Genomic DNA, 22,903 nt, shown 5'->3' with positions numbered 1-22,903 from the left:
AGGTAAATTACATCATTTTCATGTTCTTTCTTCCGGCAGCTTTTCAAATGACTGCAATAAACCAAAAACTAAAAAAAGATTATTTAACATTCTTACAATGAAGACATAACACCAGCCTCATAAACTAACTTTAAAATCTTTCCAATATCTCCTTTATTTATACTTTAATAGTTAGTAAGATATGTCTTTAATTTAAACTGCAAAAAGCAATAGTAGATTTTACATTTCGCTCCAATTACAGCAAAGCACTTAAAAACTTCAAATTGGATTTCTGCCAGGCATTTCCAAGCTTTCAAGGCTTATCTTTTACAAAATTGTGCATTGCCTTGTCACAGTTTCAAAACTGACTTTTAAAATACAAATAAAACACTACACCAGCATCTTTAATTTAAAATGTAATTCAGTTTTTATATCCCATTTCTGGGTGCATAAACTTAAATTGAAATGAACACACTCAGCAATCACATTCACACTTTCTTAATTCCAAGCAACTTAGAAATATTGATTCCTGTAATGGGTTATGAATTCAAAGTACCAAAAATCTGCATTAAATTCCCAGTCCCAAGCCCAAGGAACATACTCAGGTTCAACTAATTCACACCCAAAACATGACTCAAGGTTCCCACAGAAATATACATGTGTAAGAATAGAACCAGTAACAGACTCATACTTTCAACATTAAAGCCAGACCACAAAGGGTTAACTACTGTTAGCTCTACAGCACACAAGCTACACAGACAAGGTCATAAAGTCATGGAAGCTTCCAACATTCATACAGACTCGAACAAAGACACAGTAACTTGTTTTTACTCACTTTAAATTTCACTAAAGCATCTTGTTTAAGTTGTCCCTCTTATCTCAACCTGATACCTCTCACTTTCCCACTCAGGCTCTCGCCCTTCTAACACTTGTAACCTGTCTCTTTTCCTGAGTTAGTCTAGCTAATTCAGACTTTCCAGACTGACACATGGTGGATAGCACTTGCATAATATAATTATTCCCTTTTGTCTGTTCTTTCCACCATTCTTTATGCTTATTCAGCGTCCATGAGGGATCCCTACCGTCATGATCATTTTATCTAAAGTCTTTGGCTGCCAAAAATTCAGTGAGTAGCCCTTCAGGTCCCCACTCTGGATCCTTATTTGCCATGGCTGATGTTTTATAGTCTGGCTATTGTTACTATTTGTGTGGGTATGGACCTCTCGTTAGCGTACAATCGTTCCTACATGGGAAATTGACCTCTCGTTTCCTCTCCAATCGCTCTTACTTCCTCTCTGCGGGAAACGGAACTCTTGCTTCCTCTATGGCTGTTTGCCACTTCGTGCGGGTATGTACCTCTCACTACCCTACGATTGTTCCTACATGGGAAACGGACCTCTTGTTTTCTCTCCTATTGTTCTTACTTCGCCTGGTTAACCCCAAGAACAATATTACCTCCTCGTTTACCCAAGGAACCATGATCCTGGCGCTGCCCGTCTTAGGTTACTCCATCTGTGAACCTGGTCTTTCGATCGGATCCTTAAATTGGCCTGCTAGCCTCCCATCCCAAATGCCAACCTCCCTATCTAATGGATGGTAAAGTAAATGTACTCACCCGCTGTCTGAGGCCAACGCTCGACCTTTCACAACTTCAGGATGCCCAAAGTGCTTTACAGCCAATGAAATATTTTTGAAGTGTTGCAGTGTAAGAGAGGGTCCCATTTTGAGGTCCTGGGAAAGAATGAGGGTAGAAGATGATGAACTTTGACTTCCACAGAAACCAGGATGTAGAAAGAAAGAAGAACATATAGATGGACTAAGAGAGGAAATTTCAAGAAGTTACTATGCTTACCTTTTGGATTGTAAAAAATTAACTTTCATAGCAGCAAGGAGCAGCAATGAGGTAAGACTTTCCCAAACCACCAACCAGTGAATTCAAGAAAGCACGCCCAATGGCATAAAAAGGATTCAGTGCATGTGTAGCAAGAAGTTTACCCTTTAGTTTAGATTGTAGCCTCTTCTATGTCGCTGACCGATATGCTCGGAAGACAGGCTGAACTAAAACAAGGAACAGAATGAACATTCGAGCCTCAGGAACATCATCTTTTTGATGGTTGCTCCCCTAGTGTGGTATGATGTCTGATTTCCCTCTCCTGGCTTCCTCAAGGGATGTTATATAGCAGAGAAAGTCACAAAAAGGGAAAACAATATTAATGTACCTGAATAAAAAAAACTAAATCAGTAAGTGAGCACCTGTGATGTCTTCATGAACAGCACTCAGTTGTTTCCTCTACTAAAGAATTTAATGTTTCTGAGCACTTTGTCCATTATTGCTCTTTTCCATTGTCCAGATTCAAAGCATCACAGATGAATCGCGTGGCTCCATTCGTCGTAAACATCCAGCAAAGACCAAGCTGCGCCTAAGTTCCCAGGATGAGCAGGAAGGAAGTGCTGTAGAGAAGCCTGAGGAGGAGGTATTCCCATTAAAGTAGCTGATTAGTGGCTCTAAACGGGCACATCAGTGTTTGCTGTCTTAAATGTCTTCATTCAATCGTATCGTGCAAGATACCTTGTTTTGGGGGAGACATTTGTAACAGAGCCACATGTTATAAGAGGTTGTCTTCCAAAGAGTTCATATTTTTCAGTTGTTTTATCTGAATGATATTTTTCTCTCTTGCTTTGTACTTCATTGTGTTGTCTTGATATTGAACTTGTTTGAAAATTTCATTTTAATCCAATATTGAGTGATAAAGGAATAGATTTTAGACATGGAGCAACTTCTGCTAGCTTACAAACTCCACTTTGCAGACTGATGGGCTCCTAACTGGATCTAACTGCTTGTCGAAATGCATCACTGATGCAGCGCTTACTGTTGTTAAGAGAATGTAGTAGGTGGTTGTCTTTATCGCTTGACCAGAGCGCAGAAAGGAAACACATACTCAGGGAGGCTTGCATCCCAATAACATTATTGTGTCACTATCATGTGATACCCTGTAGGTGATGGTGGTTCTCAGCTTTGTCAGTGAGTCATCTTTGGTAAAGGGATCATTCTCCATCACTGTGGCCTGATTGACCTGCAGTGCCAGCTGTAAGTAAACGGAAACAGGGTAGATAGGAAACTGTTTCATTTAAAAAGACGACCATACAAAATGGATGGGCAGGAAAAGACCAGCTGGTCCATCAAGCCCACCCCACAGCACAATGGCATCATGATTAACCAATTCCTCTCTGCCCACCACCCCCCCACCCATCTCTCCCTCCCAAATAGAAAGGTGATGTTTCTGTTTCAGCTCTTTCCTGTGGTTAGGGCAGCAAATGCCTTGATAAAGGATAATCTGGGGTTCAGATTTTCCTCCAGGTAAGGTGCGGCTGGCAATCGGTGCACTCTGGGTGGGGCAAGGCGGGTGATTTTCACTTGGGTATGGGCTGTAATCAACCACACTTTACACACCCTACCAGTTTTTCTTTTCACTTATTACAATGGAAGGGAAATCGAGTGGTGAGTATAATAGATGAATGATTTGCAGCTGCCAGTTTTCCACCCACACCCATAGTGATAATCACCCTCTGTGTGTGTTACTGCATAATCTATGTGATTTCATTAAATGGTGGATCTCTGCAACTTCAAGTGACCCTGGAGTCCATCCTCACCTCATGTTGTATTCTTAGTGGTCGGCCTGTACAAATCCTTTGTGTTGATCTGAGAAGGTATTGTTTTATTAACCATTGCCAGATGTGTAACTCTGAGCCTCTCAGGCCCCTTTCCCTTTCCTTACAGAGTACAGAAGATCACAGAATCACAGAATTGTTACAGTGCAGAAGGAGGACATTTGGCCCATCGCATCCGCACTGGCTCTCTGAAAGAGCAATTCCCTCAGTTCCGTTCCCTCGCCTTTCCCTTGTAACCCTGCACATTCATCTTTCTCATAACAGTCTAATTCCCTTTTGAATGCTTTAATTGAACCTGCCTCCACCATGTTCTCAGGCAGCGCATTCCAGACCTTAACCACTCGCTGTGTGAAAAAGTTTTTCCTCATGTCACTTTTGCTTCTCTTACCAAATACTTTAAATCTGTGCCCTCTCGTTCTCGATCCTTTCATGAGTGGGAACAGTTTCTCTCTATCTACTCTGTCCATACACCTCATGATTTTGAATACCTCTATCAAATCACTTCTCAGTCTTCTCTTCTCCAAGGAAGATGCCTCTGGTCAAAAGAAGTACGTAGTATGTGGGAGTTTCTTGCAGTATACAGGAGGATTGCGAAGGGCTGTAATGTATTATGATTTCATTTCTGTCTAAGTAACCTTTGCTACAGGAACATTATATGAGATTCTTGGATAAGGTTAGATGTCCCAGGGAACGGTTCGAGTGAAATGATAGATAATATTTATATTGTAATAAGGAAAAAGATTCCTCTAGCCTCTTGACAGATTGAGTGACCTTTCCTGGAAACTTATTCCACAAATATATTTACTATTTACATTCTTTTCACTGTTGACTTCCTCTTCATACTTAAACTCCCCTCCGTGACTGGCACACTGTGGCTGCAGTATTTACCATGTACAGAATGCACTGCAGCAATCACCAGGCTTACTTTGACAGTGCTTCCCAATACTGCGGCGTCTACCACCAAGAAGAAGAACAGCAAACTTCTGGAAACATCACCAGCTCCATATATTTCCATTACCACTCAGTTACAAAATCCTGAAATTCCCTATCTAACCGCGATGTAGTGCTGCCATTACCAAAAGGACTGCATTGGTTTAAGGAATAGGTTCACCACCACCTTTTCAGGACAATGGGAAGAACAAAATAAAGATGTCGTGGTTTTTACTTTAGTTGTCTGGAATTTTACTCCTTCACCATAGCACAAAATTTACCACATTTAAAATTAGATTCCATGTCACCCCACATAGACAGCTCTTGTTCCTCACTCCTGTTACATTTCCCTCTTTCTCCCTCTTTTCAGCTTCAGTTGATTCACGACAAAACAGCTTCCACTCAGTCGATAGCCTCTCAGTCACCTGCCGATGAGGTGAGCACACCGGGAGAGAAGGTTCACATGACCTGGACTAAAGAAAAATTAGTCGGAGACAAAAGCAAAAACAAAGGGCCAATCACACCAGAAGAAATCCGGGATCTCTTCAGTATGAAACCGTGAGTGCGCTTCATCTGATGTGGAGCGGGGAAGGTAGCAAAGCGCTAGTTAAATATCAAAGCCTTCTTTACACTACGATAAATAAGATCAGGCTGGGTGCATTTCCATTGGTATAAATGTTACCATGCAGTTATTAAGACCTTTATGCTTTGCTGAAATTTGTGGTTTTAACTTGCTTAAAGATGGAACTGTGAATCCTATGGTTGGCATTTACTGTCACAGTCCTTAACTTCACTTTTTTTTCTCACTTTATGCTGCCAGTGAATGGGAGAATCTGTAAGTCAAACTAATTGTTTTCTTTAAAAGCAAAATGCTGCAGATGCTGGAAATCAAATAAAAACTGAAAGTGCTGGAAATACTAAGCAGATCTGGCAGCATCTGTGGAGAGAGAAACAAAGTTAAAGTTTCAGGTCGATGACCTTCCATCAGAACTGGCAAAGGTTAGAAATGTAATAGGTTTTGAGCCAGTGAAAAGGTGGGGAGGGGTGTAGTGTTGTGCTGTGTCCTTTGTAGTCTTCTTTAAATGACAACCGCAGGCTTTATATGCGGACTCAACAGAAACACTATTTATTTTCTTACTTATTTACACTGCATGCTTTTGCTGGCAGTTTCGAAACTTAGTAGATTTCCCTTACTTGATCTTAGGATCATAGGAAATAGGAGCAGGAGTAGGCCACAACATAGAACTCAGTCTAACATGTGGACCCATAGGAGGATTTGAGAGTAACTTGGATCATCCCTCCGACTGGTAAAGGGGGTATCTCTTGCTCTATTGCAGTTTTGGTTTTCTCTGTAACTTATGGAATGTTAGGGCATCCATTATGTTGACTGTTGCCCCTGAGTCAATTACTGCAGAGATTGTCGAATTGCCTATGAACACATCACACATGGGCAGGCATCAGTACTTGTGGTTGCGAGCAACAAAAATCTTCTCTTGTGCTGCGAATATGTAATCCTCTTTCTGGCATTCAACTTTATTAATGTCCTGTGCAGGCTTCAATCGGCAAACTCTTGCAAAATGTCCCATTTTTCCGCAGGCATTACACTTCTTTCCTCTTGCAGGACAGGTTTTGTAGTGAGGATATGCACCAGTGCGATGATTGCATGTTCAAACGTGAGGTGATTGTACTCTCTGACTTGATCTTCCTTGCCGTGCCTTGGACCTTTCTCTGGGTTTCCTCTGTGCCCTTGTGTTTGGTGTGTTTCTCTTGTGAAAACTTCCTCTTGTGGCATTGACAGATTCTGTCAACGATCCTGACCTGGCCTCAGGGGATCCTGGTCTTATGCTACTTGCCTCTTTCCTTTCTAAGATTTCGGCTTGTCTTTTGCTGGCTTCCAGCATTCTTCCAATATCAAGTAGGCATAGCAAGTTTAATGGTTTGCCCTCTCTAAGAGCTTGCCTTCTCGTAAACCTTTTTTTTTTCTTAAAATGGCCAGTGTGTTCAGGTTTGCACCCTTTTAATAATTAATTTATGGCTGCAACACATTTTTTTTTCCTTTATTTCTGTATACCTGCAAAACCTTTTTTCTGTTCCAGTCCACATTTTCTCTCTGATCCAGTCCTGGTTTTCTCTCGACTTTTTTTTTCTGTGTTTCTTTTCTGTCCTTGTTTTCCTTAACTTTGGAACATTCCATGCTTCATCTTTTTTCTTCTCTTTTTTTGTCCTCGCTGCCAGAAATTGTAGCTTTGTGTTGTGTTTTTGTAATGTTACGGACAAATGGTAAGAGGAGGTTCCCACTGTTCAGCTCCCAGCTGACCACAATTGTATTTTGTAAAAATAATGCCTTAGCCCCTAAGTGTCTTTAGTGTTAAATAAACAGACAACTGACAGGTTTTCTCGTAGGTTAAAAAAAAAACTATTTATAAACAAATCCCGAAATGATCGCAACTTCAATCACACATTCACCCACACATACATACCCAAGCATAGATAGACAAAAAAGGCTAATAAGATGTAGTTTAAAGTCCCAAGTGAGGTAAGTGTTCATGGTTTACAGAAGATCACTGTGTCTTCTCAGGAGGAAAAGTTTTTTTTTAATAGTTGCAGGCCTGATTATTTGCAGTCTTGAACTTGCAGAAGTACTGTACAGCTCTAGTGGTTGTAATACAGCCCAAAGCTGGTGGAGCGTAGTTTGTTACCTTCACAGGTGGTTAGTCTCAAAGTCACTTTGTGATGTCTCTGCTGTGGTAGATGTTCTTTGTCATGGTTCTTCTCTTACCTGCTGGATCCTTCTCACAGGCCCCCTGTGATATTGGATTGATCTCTCCTCTCTCTCTCTCCAGAGAGGTATCTTTTTTTAAGGTAAAAAAAAAATCGCACTCATTAGTTTCTGTTAGGAGATGCATGGCCATCTCCCCTGTTGTAACCATAAGATATGATAACCATGGCCATCATCTGATGTTTAAATGGGAATCATTTGTTATGCTGCTGCTTCACACCTTATTCATCTTGGTTTAGCTATGAGCCAGACTGTCTCCAGCATCCTCTGTTAATCCATTCATGTCGATCAGAGTCATTAAAATACAATAGCTCCTTTCAATTTCAAAGGGGTTCTCCCCAGAGCTATTTTAGATGAGGTTAACAAGCCTCATCTTTGCAAAAGGGTTTATTGATTTTGTTGCAACCGAGGCAGGAGTAATGCACTGTCAATTCAGTCCTATTGCTCCACAGGTCACAGCATATTACTAAAGTTTCCCACCTACCAGAAATTAGACAAATTAACCACTTTATTAACCCCAGAATAAAACACACCAAACCAGGTATCTTTAAACAACAACAAATTAACTGTTTATTAATAAACTAAATCTTTAAAAATATTGAAATAAATCTGTGTCTAAAAAGACTTTATAACTTCTTATTCCTCCTAAACCTCATGCACACACACACATACATTCAAAAACCAACGGATAACCGGTTTTAAAAAAATTATGTTTTAAAAATTAGATCTGTTGCTTAGGAATAATAAAAATAGCTGGGGTGTAAGTCCTGGTGTTATTTTTCCAGAGCAGTGAGGTGTCCTACCCAGAGTCGAATAGTCAGATGCCACTCAAAGTCTGCAGGCAAGTTTGATGAACAGTCTATAATGGATAGGCATTCATGTTACTTCGGCTGCAGTAGGCGTGACACAGATCTTTCAACAATGAATATAACAACAGGTCTATTTAGATTTTTGAATTAGCAGTCTATCAGTAGAAACCTTACTGAGAATTCCAGAACTCCCAGAAACATGAAAGGCAACAGAAAGTCACTCCTGAGATAGAGACTTCTTAGAGACGGGAGTAAAAAGGAATTTGCTATCTCCAATAATGCAACTTTTCCTTTCCAGGGGTCATTTCCTCTTTAGGCAAAACACAGCCTGTAGGCCAATTTAGATTTCCTGCTGAGAGAGATAAATCCTTCCTTTCTTCAAGAGAGCACACTTCGCCAGTCTGCCAGTTCAAACTGGTTCTGGCCAGTCTTTACACACAGTCAAACTGATACAGTGCGGCATGTAACCTCTCTCTCTCTTGCTGTTGCTTAGGAAACAGGCTTGCAGCACACACTGTGTTCCCAGAGAAAATAAAAACTGCTCTCAATCTTAAAGGCAACAGACCCCCTTTAGTTTTTAAACAGAGAGAAAAAAACACGTCCATGACAATTTCCAGAACAGGAGAGGTCAGATGGCTGCTACTCCATTTTGACTGTGTATAAGTGTCCATGTTCTTGTCATTTTGTTTACCAGTTGACTTCTTAAATTCATAATTCTTCCTTTTCATTGTTTATTTTATCACGGCTCTGTCCGTGCATGATAGTAATCTTCTTTAAATGACAACAGCAGGCTTTATAATCAGATTCAACACAAATACTATTTATTGTCTTACTTATATACACTGCATGATTTCAGGAACAGGTTTTTCCTTGCTGGTGTTCTCTGGAAAGCCATGTGCTGAGTATGCCTTTCAAAATAGTGTCTGCTCCTTATACGTGCCTGTTAATGTCATCAATTGCATCAGTGGCCTGATCTCTTAAAGGTATAGTTTCTTAAAGCTGAAGTCACCACTGCGCTACATTACAGTGGGGTAAGAAGAACAAATGTCTGTGATAGGGCGGGAGAGATTAAATGACAAAGATGTCATGGACAAAAGTCAAAGGGGGTGGTAATAGTTGTAGTAAAAGACAAAGCATTTGTCCAGAGAGAGTGTTAATGACAGAATAATGAGCAGCTCTGTCCAAAAGCAACAACATTAAAAACAAGTTTAAGACTGGAACATGGTAAAAAAAAAATAATTACATTCAAAAAGTGGGGATCATGGTCTGACATTGGAAGATGAGGTGCTTTTCCTTGAGCTTGTGTTGAGCTTCACTGGAACGTTGCAGCAGGCCGAGGACAGAAGTGAGAGCAAGGTGCGAATTAAAATGGCAAGCAACTGGAAGCTCGGGGTCATGCTTGCGGACTGAGCGGAGGTGTTCCATAAAGCCGTCACCCAATCTGCATTTGGTCTCCCCATTGTAGAGGAGACTGCACTGTGAGCAGCGAATACAGTATACTAAATTGAAAGTAGTACAAGTAAATCGTTGCTTCACCTGGAAGGAGCGTTTGGGGCCTTGGATGATGAGGAGAAAGGAAGTAAAAGGGCAGGTATTACACCCCCTGCAATTGCATGGGAAGGTGCCATGAGAAGAGGGTGAGGTGTTGGGAATGATGGAGGAGTGGACCAAGGTGCCATGGAGGGAATGGTCCCTTCGGATTGTTGACCGGGGAGGGAGGGAAAGATGTGTTTGGTGATGGCATTATGCTGAAGGTGGCGGAAATGGCGGAGGATGATCCTTTTGATGTAGAGGCTGATGGGGTGGAAAGTGAGGATAAGGGGAACCCTGTCGCAGTTCTGGGAGGGAGGGAAAGGGGTGAGAGCAGAAGTGCGGGAAATGGGCCGGACACGGTCGAGGGTCCTGTCAACCACAGTGGAGAGGAATTCTCACCTCGCCCTTGCCGTGTCTTCACAATACCCTCTGACCTTCCCCTCTCTGATGCTGAATGATCTGTACTTAGCAAAGGACTCAGCTTTATCCCCTTACGCCCGCACCTCAGTGAATTTCATGCCCGGCACGATATTGAGGTCTGCTTCGCTCACCTTCACCTCTGGGTTCACTTCTTTGGCCAGGAGCCCTCCCCGTGACCAGCGGCCCCATTCACCTGCCTCCAGCATTCTCCTTCCACCTGGACCCTTCCCTCTGGCCTCTTTCCCACTCTTGAACTTTTCATTGAGAACTGTCAGCGTGACATTGGCCGTCTTAATATCCCCACTTCCTTCACTCACTCTAAACTGTCTCCCTCTGAAGTTGCTGCACTCCATTCTCTTAGGTCTAACCCCAACATTGTGATCAAAACTGCTGACAAGGGTGGTGCTAATGTTGTCATGTGTACCGACCTCTACCTTGCAGAGGCTGAACGCCAACTCTCAGACACTTCTTCCTACCTCTCCCTGGACCATGACCCCACCACCGAACATCAAGCCACTGTCTCCAGGTCTGTCACTGACCTCATCTCCTCTGGAGATCTTCACTCTACAGTTTTCCACCTCTTAGTCCCACAACCCCGGACAGCCCGCTTCTACCTCCTTCCCAAAATCCACAGATAGGATTGTCCTAGTAGTCCCATCATTTCAGACTGTTCCTGCCCAACTGAACTTAGTTCTTCCTATCTTGACTCTATATTTTTTCTCCCCTTGTCCAGTCTCTTCCCACCTACATCCAATTCTCTTCTGATGCCCAACATCAATTCAATAATTTCCAGTTTCCTGGCCCTAACTGTCTCCTCTTCACTAAGGACATTCAATCTCTTTACACCTTCATCCCCCACCAGAACAATCTGAGTGCTGTCTGCTTCTTCCTTGAACAGAGGCCCAACCAGTCCCCGTCCACCACCATTCTCCTCCGCCTGGCTGAACCTGTTCTCACATTGAACAACTTCTCCTTCAACTCCACTCACCTTCCTCCAAATAAAAGGTGTTGCTATGGGTACCTGCATGGGTCCTAGTTATGCCTGTCTTTTTGCGAAGTATGTCAAACATTCCTTGTTTCAGTCCTGCTCAGGACCCCTACCCTAACCTTGTTGCCAGTGCATTGATAACTGTAGCAGTGCCATTTCCTGCTCTCATCTGGAACTGGAAAACTTCATTAACTTTGCTTCAACCCTCCTCTCACCTTCACATGGTTCATCTCTGACACTTCCCTCCCTTCCTCGACTTCTGTGTCTCCATTTCTGGGGATAGGCTATCTACTAATATTCATTATAAGCCCACCAACTCCCACAGCTACCTCGACTACACTTTAACACCCTGCCACCTGTAAGGACTCCATTTCATTCTCCCAGTTTCTCCGTCTCCATTGCATCTGTTCTGATGATGCAACCTTCCACACAGCGGCTGGAATTTTACGCCACCCCAACGAGCCAGGTGGTGGCAGAGGGGTGGCATAAAATGAAGCAGGAGGCTCCGGGAGGCTTTCACACTGTGCTTGACAGGGCCCTCAACCGTGTCCGACCCATTTCCCGCAATTATGCTCTCACCCCTTCCTCTCCCTCCCTTGTCCTCACTTTCCACCCCACCAGCCTCCACATTCAAAGAATCATCCTCTGCCATTTCCGCTACCTCCAGAATGATGCCACCACCACCAAAACATCTTCTCCACCCCTCCCCTGTCAGCATTCCTAAGGGACCATTTCCTCCGTGACACCCTGGTCTACTCCTCCATCACCCTTAAATCCTCGTTCCCTTCCCACGGCACCTTCCCATGCAATCATAAGAAGTGTAATACTTGCCCTTTTACTTCTTTTCTCATTATTCAAGGCCCCAAACACTCTTGCCAGGTGAATCAGTGATTTACTTGTACTTCTTTCAATTTAGTATACTGCATTCGCTGCTCACAATGCGTCCTCCTCTAAAGTGGGAAACCAAACGCAGATTGAGTGACTGCTTTGCGAAACACCTCCACTCAGTCCGCAAGCATGACCCCGAGCTTCAGGTTGCTTGCCATTTTAATTCACCACCTTGCTCTCACGTCCACATTTATGTCCTCAGCCTGCAGCAATGTTCCAGTGAAGCTCAATGCAAGCTCAAGGAAAAGCAGCTCATCTTCCGATTAGGCACTTTACAGCCTTGTGGACTCAACATTGAGTTCAACAATTTCAGGCCATGACCCCCATTTTGATTGTGGTTGTTTTTAACCATGTGCCAGTCTTAAACTTGTTTTTCATGTTTTTGCTTTCGGACAGAGCTGTTCATTATTCTGCCATTACCGCTCTCTCTGGGTAAATGCTTTGTCTTTTGCTACAACTATTACCATTTCCTTTGTTTTTTGTTGCATGACATCTTTGTCATTTAATCTTCCCCATTCTTTGCCCTATCACAGACCTTCCTTTTTGTTTTTCTCCCCCCTCCCTGCTTTTGCTTGCTCAAAACCTGTTACATTTTTAACGTTTGCCAGTTCTGATGAAAGGTCATCAACCTGAAACGCTAACTCTGTTTAAGTGGCGCAGTGGTTAGCACTGCAGCCTCACAGCTCCAGGGACCCGGGTTCGATTCCGGGTACTGCCTGTGTGGAGTTTGCAAGTTCTCCCTGTGTCTGCGTGGGTTTTCTCCGGGTGCTCCGGTTTCCTCCCACAAGCCAAAAGACTTGCAGGTTGATAGGTAAATTGGCCATTATAAATTGTCACTAGTGTAGGTAGGTGGTGGGGAAATATAGGGACAGGTGGGGATGTTTGGTAGGAATGTGGGATTAGTGTGGGATTAGTGTAAATGGGTGGTTGGTGTTCGGCACGGACTCGGTGGGCCGAGGGGCCTGTTTCAGTGCTGTATCTCTAATCTAATCTAAAATGCTGCCAGACCTGCAGGGTATTTCCAGAATTTCTGTTTTTATTTCATTGTTTTCTTTCTAATTCATTTTTTCATCCCATTTGTACAATTGGATGTTTTGCTTGCAAGACAGCACATTCTCACAGTCTGTTGGCATTATAAGTCAGCATTACAAATTTGGGTGCTTTGTTATTGAGGGGTTTGCTTTATAAGACCACAAAAGGCTGTCCAGAAAACCATTAGTTTGGGTCACTCTTGGTGCACTGGAACAGACATTCGGCAAAAGAACCAGAGGCGACATGAGGAAAACTAGGTTAACACAGGGAGTGTTATGATCTAGAATATATTGCCTGAAAGGGTAGTGGAAGCTGATTCAATAGTAAATTTTAAAGGGACTTGGATAAATATTTGAAGGGAGAAATTTGCAAGACCATGTGGAAAGAGCAGGGGAGTGGGGCTAGTTGAATAGTTCTTTCAAAGAGCCAGCACAGGCACGATGGGTTGAATGATCTCTTCATGCTGTGATGTACAGTGCATACTCCAATCGCCCCCTGGTATTGTTCTATCATTCCCTAGGGATTTGCTGTGGTGTTTGTGAGGAGAATCTTGTTTTACACTTCTAAGACAGCTTAATACTTTACTATTAAAAGCAATTATGTTTACTTTGTTTAGAATTTTACCTTTATGATGCACCTGTGGAAGTTGGAGCAGTGAGATAACGATTTGTTGCACTATTTTCTAATTTAAATAAAATAGTTTTTTTTAAATATACTTATATACATTATCTTGGTGAATGTGCAGCAATGCATCAGGCTGAAAATGTTAAGCCTGTTGATTTTGGTGCTTTATTTCCAGTTAGTGAAAGTTGATTGCTTCAGGCTTGTCACATGGCAATGTAACAATGTTTATTTTAATGTTACTTCTTTACCTTGAGAAGCTATTGAACGGTCTTCTTATCACCGGATGCAGGTGTAGTTTGCCGATCAATTTCTTACCAATTTGTATCTCACTGCACATGTGTGTCAGTTTGTGTATCTGTTTGTGCAGGGAATTATTACCTGCTCGTTTCAGCAGTTTAACGATTCACACACTACAAGTGATAATGGCTTTCTCTGTCAATCAGAAATCAATCAAATGTCCGGCGGATGCACACTGCAGTCAAACTGAATGAAGTCATTGTGAAAAAGTCCCAAGAAGCAAAGCTGGTCCTGTTGAACATGCCGGGACCTCCTAAAAACCGGAATGGAGATGAAAACTGTATCCTTTCCTAAGGGGAAGAAACCGTTGTGCAATATGAAGGCCTACTTGTCAGTTTAGATCTGAACAGCTTAAAACACAATGCAGAAAATGTAACTTCTGGATAACTAATGCAGTGCTGGGCTGACTAGGCGGCAAAGTGGGTGAAAGATTTATTGGCCAAACTAAGGTCAGGGGTTTCAGTTGCAAGCTTGTTCTTCAGTGAAGCCGTTTTGCTCCATTTTATTATTTCTCTTCAAGGTGCTAGGTGCTTTCCCGTCCATACATTTGAAAACTCTACTGTAGTGTAATGGATTATCTTATTTTAGAGAGTGGCAAAATTTGCACAGGGTGTTCTGCGGGTAAGTGTAGAACTCAACTGTGGTTTCCCCTAACAACTCCCCCCCCATCCCCCCCCGTACCCAATATTAAATATCCCACCCACTACGCTCAGACATGAAGCAGATTCAGCATGCGCAAGGTAATGGGCTGCTGCTCACATCACATACCTTAATATGAGTCAAAGCCTAGAGAAGAGGGCAAGGGGGTGGGTAGACATACAATGATTGGGAAAGGAATAGGAAGGGAGTTTCTGAGAGATATTCCCAGCAATCAGACCTCACCCGATGCAGCCTGCAACTGCTGGTGACTTCTTGCTCCATCACATCACAATATACCACTCACCACCTCCCAACCAAAAGGAAAAAGAGAAGCAAGTGAAAAAGAAAGTAGAAGTTATGGGGAGAGAAGCAGACAAGAAGAGGAGGGAAACAGGTAGTGGAGGAAGGAGTCATAAATAAAGAGAGAAAGGCAGAGAGAGAAGTAGCAACATGAAATCGATAGGTAGAGAGTGACCATATTCACTGACCTACCATGTGCAAAGCCACAGAAGATTGACTATGTATGCATAACAAACAGGAAGGAGTGAAATTGTACACAAATTGTACAGGGCATACCAATAAACTAGTCGTGGTCACACTGCAGTGATTGCCAATAAATTACTTGCGATCACAGAAAAATACTGCAAGGATTGCCACTAAACTAGTCGTGATCACAGTACAAATACTGCAGGGATTGCCAACAAATAGTCATGATCACACTACAAATACATCAGGGATTGCCAACAAATAGTCGTGAAATCAGTACAAATACTGTTGAGACTGCCATTAAACTAGTCATGATCACAGTAAAAATAATACAGGGATTGCAAATAAATTAATCGTGATCAGAGTAAATATACGGCAGGGATTGCCAATAAACTAGTTGTGATCACTGTAAAAAATATTGCAGGCATTGCCAATAAACTACTGGTGATCACAGTAAAAATAATGCAGGGATTGCCAATAAATTAATCGTGATCACAAAACAAATACTGCAGGGACTGCCAGTAAACTAGTCGTGATCACAATACAAATACTGCATGGATTGCCAATAAATTAATCGTGATCACAATACAAATACTGCACGGATTGCCAATAAAACAGTGGTGATCCCTGTCAAAATACTTCATGGATTACCAATAAATTAGTCGTGATCACTGTAAAAATACTGCTTGGATTGCCAATAAATTAATCGTGATCACAATACAAATACTGCATGGATGCCAATAACCTAGTCGTGATCACAGTAAAAATACTGCTGGGATTGCCCATAACCTAGTCATGATTGCAGTAAAAATACGGCAGGGATTGCCAATAAATTAATCGTGATCACTGTAAAAATACTGCTGAGATTGCCAATAAATTAATCGTGATCAAAGTAAAAATACTGCAGGCATTGCCAATAGACTAGTCGTGATCACAGCACAAATACTGCCAGGATTGTCAATAAACTAGTTGTGATCACTGTAAAAATATGCAGGTATTGACAGTAAATTAATCATGACCACAGCACAAATACTGCAGGGATTGCCAATAAACTAGTCGTGATCACAGTAAAAATACTGCAGGCATTGCCAATAGACTAGTCGTGATCACAGCACAAATACTGCAGGGATTGCCAATAAACTAGTCGTGATCACAGTAAAAATACTGCACAGATTGCCATTAAACTAGTCGTGATCACTAAAAATACTGCAGGGGTTGCCAATAATCTAGTTGTGATCACAGTACAAATAATGTAGGGATTGCCCATAACCTAGTCATCATTGCAGTACAAATACTGCAGGGATCGCCAATGATCTTGTCTTGATCACAGTAAAATTACTTCAGCAATTGCCAATAAATTAATCGTGATCACAGTAAAAATACTGCAGGGATTGCCAATAAATTAATCATGATCACTGTAAAAAATACTACAGGGATTGCCAATAAACTAGTCGTGATCACAGTAAAAATACTGCAGACCATATAGTTAATTGTAACTTAATTTAGTAAGGATTTAATAAGTATTTAAGTATTTATTTTAAATTAATTTATTAATCAGTGCTAGAAATATCAGTTAGAGGGGTGAAGTGCTTCACCTGTGAGATGTGGGAGGTCCGTGACGCTTCCAGCGTTCAGGACAACTACATCTGCAGGAAATGTACCCAGTTGCAGCTCCTCACAGACCGCATGGATCGGTTGGAGCAGCAATTGGATGCACTTAGGAGCATGCAGGTGGCGGAAATCATCATAGACAGGAGTTTTAGAGACATGGTTACACCCAAGGTGCAGGCAGATAGATGGGTGACCGCTAGAAGGGGCAGGCAGTCAGTGCAGGAATCCCCTGTGGCTGTTCCCCTCTCTAACAAGTATACCATTTTGGATACTGTTGGGGGGGATGGCCTAGCAGGGGAAAACAACAGCAGCAGCCAGAGCAGTGGCACCATGGCTAGCACTGTTGTTCAGCAGGGAGGGGTAAAGCACTGAAGAGCAATGGTTTTAGGGGACTCGATAGTCAGGGGCACAGATAGGCGCTTCTGTGGACATGAAAGAGACTCCAGGATGGTATGTTGCCTCCCTGGTGCGAGGGTCAAGGATGTCTCTGAACGGGCAGGGGGCATTCTTAAGGGGGAGGATAAGCAGCCAGAGGTTGTGGTACACATTGGTACTAATGACATAGGCAGGAACAGAGACGAGGTCCTGCAGGGGGAGTTCAGGGAGTTAGGTAGAAAGTTAAAAAACAGGACCTCTAGGGTTGTAATCTCGGGATTACTCCCTGTGCCACGTGCCAGTGAAGCTAGAAATAGGAAGATAGTGCAGCTAAACACGTGGCTGAACAGCTGGTGTAGAAGGGAGGGTTTCAGATATTTGGACCATTAGGATCTCTTCAGGGACAGATGGGACCCATACAAGAAGGACGGGGTTGCATCTAAACTGGAGGGGCACAAATATCCTGGCTGCGAAGATTGCTAGCGTCACTCGGGAGGGTTTAAACTAGTGTGGCAGAGGGATGGGAACCAGAGCAGTAGGTCAGCAGGTGAAAAAACTGAGGGGGAACAAGTAAATAAGGCCAGTAAGACTAAGAGGAAGAGCGGGCAGGGTGATGTTGCTGAGCACAGTGGGACTGGTGGTCTAAAGTGCATTTGTTTCAATGCGAGAAGTATAACAGGTAGGGCAGATGAACAGAGTTTGGATTAGTACTTGGAACTATGATGTTGTTGCTATTACAGAGAGGGAAGGACAGGATAGGCAGCTAAATGTTCCGGGATTTAGAAGCTTCAGGCGGGATAGAGGGGGATGTAAAAGGGGTGGGGGAGATGCATTACTGGTTAAGGAGAATATCACAGCTGTACTGCGGGAGGACACCTCGGAGGGGTCATGCAGCGAGGCAATATGGGTAGAGCTCAGGAATAGGATGGGTGCAGTCTTGGTGTTGGGGGTTTACTACAGGCCTCCCAACAGCCAGCAGGAGATAGTGGAGCAGATATGTAGACAGATTTTGGAAAGATGTAATAGCAACAGGGTTGTTGTGGTGGGTGATTTTAACTTGCCCTATATTGACTGGGACTCACTTAGTGCTAGGGGCTTGGATGGGGCAGAATTTGTAAGGAGCATCCAGGAGGGCTTCTTGAAACAATATGTAGATAGTCCAACTAGGGAAGGGGCCATACTGGACCTGGTATTGGGGAATGAGCCCGGCCAGGTGGTCGAACTCTCAGTAGGGGAGCATTTCGGGAACAGTGACCATAATTCCGTTAGTTTTAATGTACTTGTCGATAAGGATAAGAGCAGTCTTACCAACTTAATAGAATTCTTTGAGGAAGTGACAAAGTTGATTGATGAGGGAAGGGCTGTAGATGTCGTATACATGGACTTCAGTAAGGCGTTTGATAAGGTTCCCCATGGTAGGCTGATGGAGAAAGTGAAGGCACATGGGGTCCAAGGTGTCCTAGCTAGATGGATAAAGAACTGGCTGGGCAACAGGAGACAGAGAGTAGCAGTGGAAGGGAGTTTCTCAAAATGGAGACGTGTGACCAGTGGTGTTCCACAGGGATCCGTGCTGGGACCGCTGTTGTTTGTGATATACATAAATGATTTGGAGGAAAGTATAGGTGGTCTGATTAGCAAGTTTGCAGACGACACTAAGATTGGTGGAGTAGCAGATAGTGAAGGGGACTGTCAGAGAATACAGCAGAATATAGATAGATTGGAGCGTTGGGCAGAGAAATGGCAGATGGAGTTCAATCAGGGCAAATGCGAGGTGATGCATTTTGGAAGATCCAATTCAAGAGTGAACTATACAGTAAATGGAAAAGTCCTGGGGAAAATTGATGTACAGAGAGATTTGGGTGTTCAGGTCCATTGTTCCCTGAAGGTGGCAATGCAGGTCAATAGAGTGGTCAAGAAGGCATACGGCATGCTTTCCTTCATCGGACGGGGTATTGAGTACAAGAGTTGGCAGGTCATGTTACAGTTGTATAGGACTTTGGGTCGGCCACATTTGGGAATACTGCGTGCAGTTCTGGTCGCCACATTACCAAAAGGATGTGGATGCTTTGGAGAGGGTGCAGAGGAGGTTCACCAGGATGTTGCCTGGTATGGAGGGTGCTAGCTATGAAGAGAGGTTGAGTAGATTAGGATTATTTTCATTAGAAAGACGGAGGTTGAGGGGGAACCTGATTGAGGTGTACAAAATCATGAGACGTATAGACAGGGTGGATAGCAAGAAGCTTTTTCCCCAGAGTGGGGGATTCAATTACAAGGGGACACGAGTTCAAAGTGAAACAGGAAAAGTTTAGGGGGGATATGCGTGGAAAGTTCTTTACGCAGAGGGTGGTGGGTGCATGGAACGCATTGCCAGCGGAGGTGGTAGACGCGGGCACGATAGCGTCTTTTAAGATGTATCTAGACAGATACATGAATGGGCAGGAAGTAAAGAGATACAGACCCTTAGAAAATAGGCGACAGGTTTAGATAGAGGATTTGGATCGGCGTAGGCTTGGAGGGCCGAAGGGCCTGTTCCTGTGCTGTAATTTTCTTTGTTCTTTGTTCAGTCCTCGGGTGACTGTGCTAAATCGGGGGAAGGCTAATTATAACAATATTAGGCAGGAACTGAAGAATTTAGATTGGGGGCGGCAGTTTGAGGGTAAATCAACATCTGACATGTGGGAGTCCTTCAAACATCAGTTGATTCGAATCCAGGACCGGCATGTTCCTGTGAGGAAGAAGGATAAGTTTGGCAAGTTCAGGAACCTTGGATAACGAGGGATATTGTGAGCCTGGTCAAAAAGAAAAAAGAAGCATTCATGAGGGCTAGAAGGCTGGGAACAGACGAAGCCCTTGAGGAATATAAAGAAACTAGGAAGGAACTTAAGCAAGGAGTTAGGAGGGCTAAAAGGCATCATGAAAAGTCATTGGCAAACAGGATTAAGGAGAATCCCAGGGCTTTTTATACGTATATAAAGAGCAAGAGGGTAACCAGGGAAGGGTTGGCCCACTCAAGGACAGAGGAGAGAATCTATGAGTGGAGCCAGAGGAAATGGATGAGGTAATAAATGAGTACTTAGCATCAGTATTCACCAAAGAGAACGACTTGGTGGATGATGAGTCTAGGGAAGGGAGTGTAGATAGTCTGGGTCATGTCGTTATCAAAAAGGAGATGTTGGGCGTCTTGAAAAGCATTAAGGTAGATAAGTCCCCAGGGCCTGATGGGATCTACCCCAGAATACTGAGGGAGGCAAGGAAGGAAATTGCTGGGGCCTTGACAGAAATCTTTGTATCCTCATTGGCTACAGGTGAGGTCCCAGAGGACTGAAGAATAGCCAATGTTATTCCTTTGTTTAAGAAGGGTGGCAAGGATAATCCAGGAAATTATAGGCTGGTGAGCCTTATGTTAGTGGTAGGGAAATTATTGGAGAGGATTCTTCGGGACAGGATTTACTCCCATTTGGAAACAAATGAACTTATTAGCGAGAGGCAGCATGGTTTTGTGAAGGGGAGGTCGTGTCTCACTAACTTGATTGAGTTTTTTGAGGAAGTGACGAAGATGATGAAGGAAGGGCAGTGGATGTTGTCTACATGGACTTCAGTAAAGCCTTTGACAAGGTCCCTCATGGCAGACTGGTGCAAAAGGTGAAGTCACACGGGATCAGAGGTGAGCTGGCAAGATGGATACAGAACTGGCTCGGTCACAGAAGACAGAGGGTAGCAGTGGAAGGGTGCTTTTTTGAATGGAAGGATGTGACTAGTGGTGTTCCGCAGGGATCAGTGCTGGGACCTTTGCTGTTTGTAGTATATATAAATAATTTGGAGGAAAATGTAGCTGGTCTGATAAGTAAGTTTGTGGATGACACAAAGGTTGGTGGAGTTGCGGATAGTGATGAGGATTGTCAGAGGATACCGCAGGATATAGATCGGTTGGAGACTTGGGCGGAGAAATGGCAGATGGAGTTTAATCCGGACAAATGTGAGGTAATGCATTTTGGAAGGTCTAATGCAGGTGGGAAGTATACAGTAAATGGCAGAACCCTTAGGAGTATTGACAGGCAGAGAGATCTGGGCATACAGGTCCACAGATCACTGCAAGTGGCAACGCAAGAAGGCATATGGCATGCTTGCCTTCATCGGTCGGGGGCATAGAGTATAAAAATTGGCAAGTCATGCTGCAGGTGTACAGAAACTTAGTTAGACCACACTTGGAATACTGCCTGCAATTCTGGTCGCCACACTACCAGAAGGATGTGGAGGCTTTGGAGAGGGTACAGAAGAAGTTTACCAGGATGTTGCCCAGTCTGGAGGGTATTAGCTATGAGGAGAGGTTGGATAAACTTGAATTGTTTTCACTGGAAGGACAGAGGTGGAGGGGCAACATGATAGAGGTTTACAAAGTTATGAGTGGCATGGACAGAGTGGATAGTCAGAAGCTTTTTCCCAGGGTGGAAGAGTCAGTTACTGGGGCACATATGTTTAAGGTGCAAGGGGCAAAGTTTAGAGGGGATGTGCGAGGCAAGTTTTTTTTACACAGAGGGTGGTGAGTGCCTGGAACTTGCTGCCAAGGGAGGTGGTGGAAGCAGATACGATAGCGACGTTTAAGAGGCATCTTGACAAATACATGAATAGGATGGGAATAGAGGGGTACGGATCTCGGAGGTGCAGAAGGTTTTAGTTTAGACACGCACCAAGATCGGCGTAGGCTTGGAGGGCCGAATGGCCTGTTCCTGTGTGGTACTGTTCTTTGTTCTTGTTCTTTGATTTCCAACAACCTTGTCCTGATCACAGTACAAAGACTGCAGGGATTGCCAATAAACTAGTCGTGATCACAGTAAATGACTGCAGGTGTTGACAATAAACTAGTCGTGATCGCAGTCCAAATACTGCACATTGTAGATGCCCTAACTATAGTCTTTCAGAGTTCCCTTGATTCAGGGGTGGTCCCTCTGGATTGGAAAGTTGCACATGTCACTCCACTTTTTAAAAAGGGTGAAAGGGGGAAGCAAGGAAATTACAGAGCAGTTAGCCTGATAGCTGGGGTAGGCAAGTTGCTGGAGTTTATAATCAAAGCTAGAGTGACTAAACACCTAGAAAATTTTCAGTTAATCAGGGACAGCCAGCATGGATCAATGATGGGTAGGTCATGCCTGACAAATCTCATTGAATTTTTTGTAGAGGTGACGAAGGTAGTGGACAGGGGAATGTCTATAGATGTTATTTGTATGGACTTCCAGAAGGCATTTGATAAAGTCCCACATAAGAGACGGTTAAATAAGGTAGAAGCCCATGGAGTTGAGGGCAAATTATTTACATGGTTGGGAAGTTGGTTGAGTGGTAGGCGACAGAGTGGGTAAGTAGTCTGATTGGTAGGATGTGACTAGTGGTGTCCCGCAGGGATCTGTGTTGGGGCCTCAGTTACTCACATTATTCATTAACGACTTGGATGATGGCATAGTAAGTCATATATCCAAATTTGCTGATGATGAAAAGTTAGGCGACATTGTAGACAGTCTAGATGATAGCATAAAATTGCAAAGAGATATTGACAGACTAAGTGAGTGGGCAAAACTGTGGCAGATGGATTTCAATGTGAGCAAGTGTGAGATTATCCATTTTGGACCAAAAAATATAGAGCAGGGTACTTTCTAAATGGGAAGAGGTTAAGTACAGTGGATGTCCAAAGAGACTTGGGGGTTCAGGTGCATAGATTTTTAAAATGCCACGAGCAAATGCAGAAAATAATCAAAAAGGCTAATGGAATGCTAGCCTTTATATCCAGAGGATTGGAGTATAAAGACACAGAGGTTATGCTGCAGCTGTACAAAACCCTGGTGAGACCCCATT

The 22,903-nt window shown here is 43.3% G+C and overlaps 1 protein-coding gene across 8 annotated transcripts in view; it reads left to right on the top strand.

The window, feature by feature from the left end:
- The window catches only part of LOC137378448 (solute carrier family 12 member 5-like), a 1,212,460-nt gene that overhangs the window by 1,171,561 nt on the left and 17,996 nt on the right, over positions 1 to 22,903 (top strand). For all 8 annotated transcript variants that reach the window (XM_068048774.1, XM_068048773.1, XM_068048779.1 and 5 more), the window contains 3 exons: positions 2,331 to 2,453; positions 4,949 to 5,136; positions 14,095 to 14,228. In XM_068048774.1, coding sequence (XP_067904875.1) covers positions 2,331 to 2,453; positions 4,949 to 5,136; positions 14,095 to 14,228 — 445 coding nt within the window. The remainder of the gene's footprint in view (positions 1 to 2,330; positions 2,454 to 4,948; positions 5,137 to 14,094; positions 14,229 to 22,903) is intronic.

This window comes from Heterodontus francisci, chromosome 16 (assembly GCF_036365525.1).
Source record: "Heterodontus francisci isolate sHetFra1 chromosome 16, sHetFra1.hap1, whole genome shotgun sequence".
Taxonomy (NCBI): domain Eukaryota; kingdom Metazoa; phylum Chordata; class Chondrichthyes; order Heterodontiformes; family Heterodontidae; genus Heterodontus; species Heterodontus francisci.
Note: the sequence above shows the minus strand (reverse complement) of the source record. Positions and strands in the feature narration are given on the sequence as shown.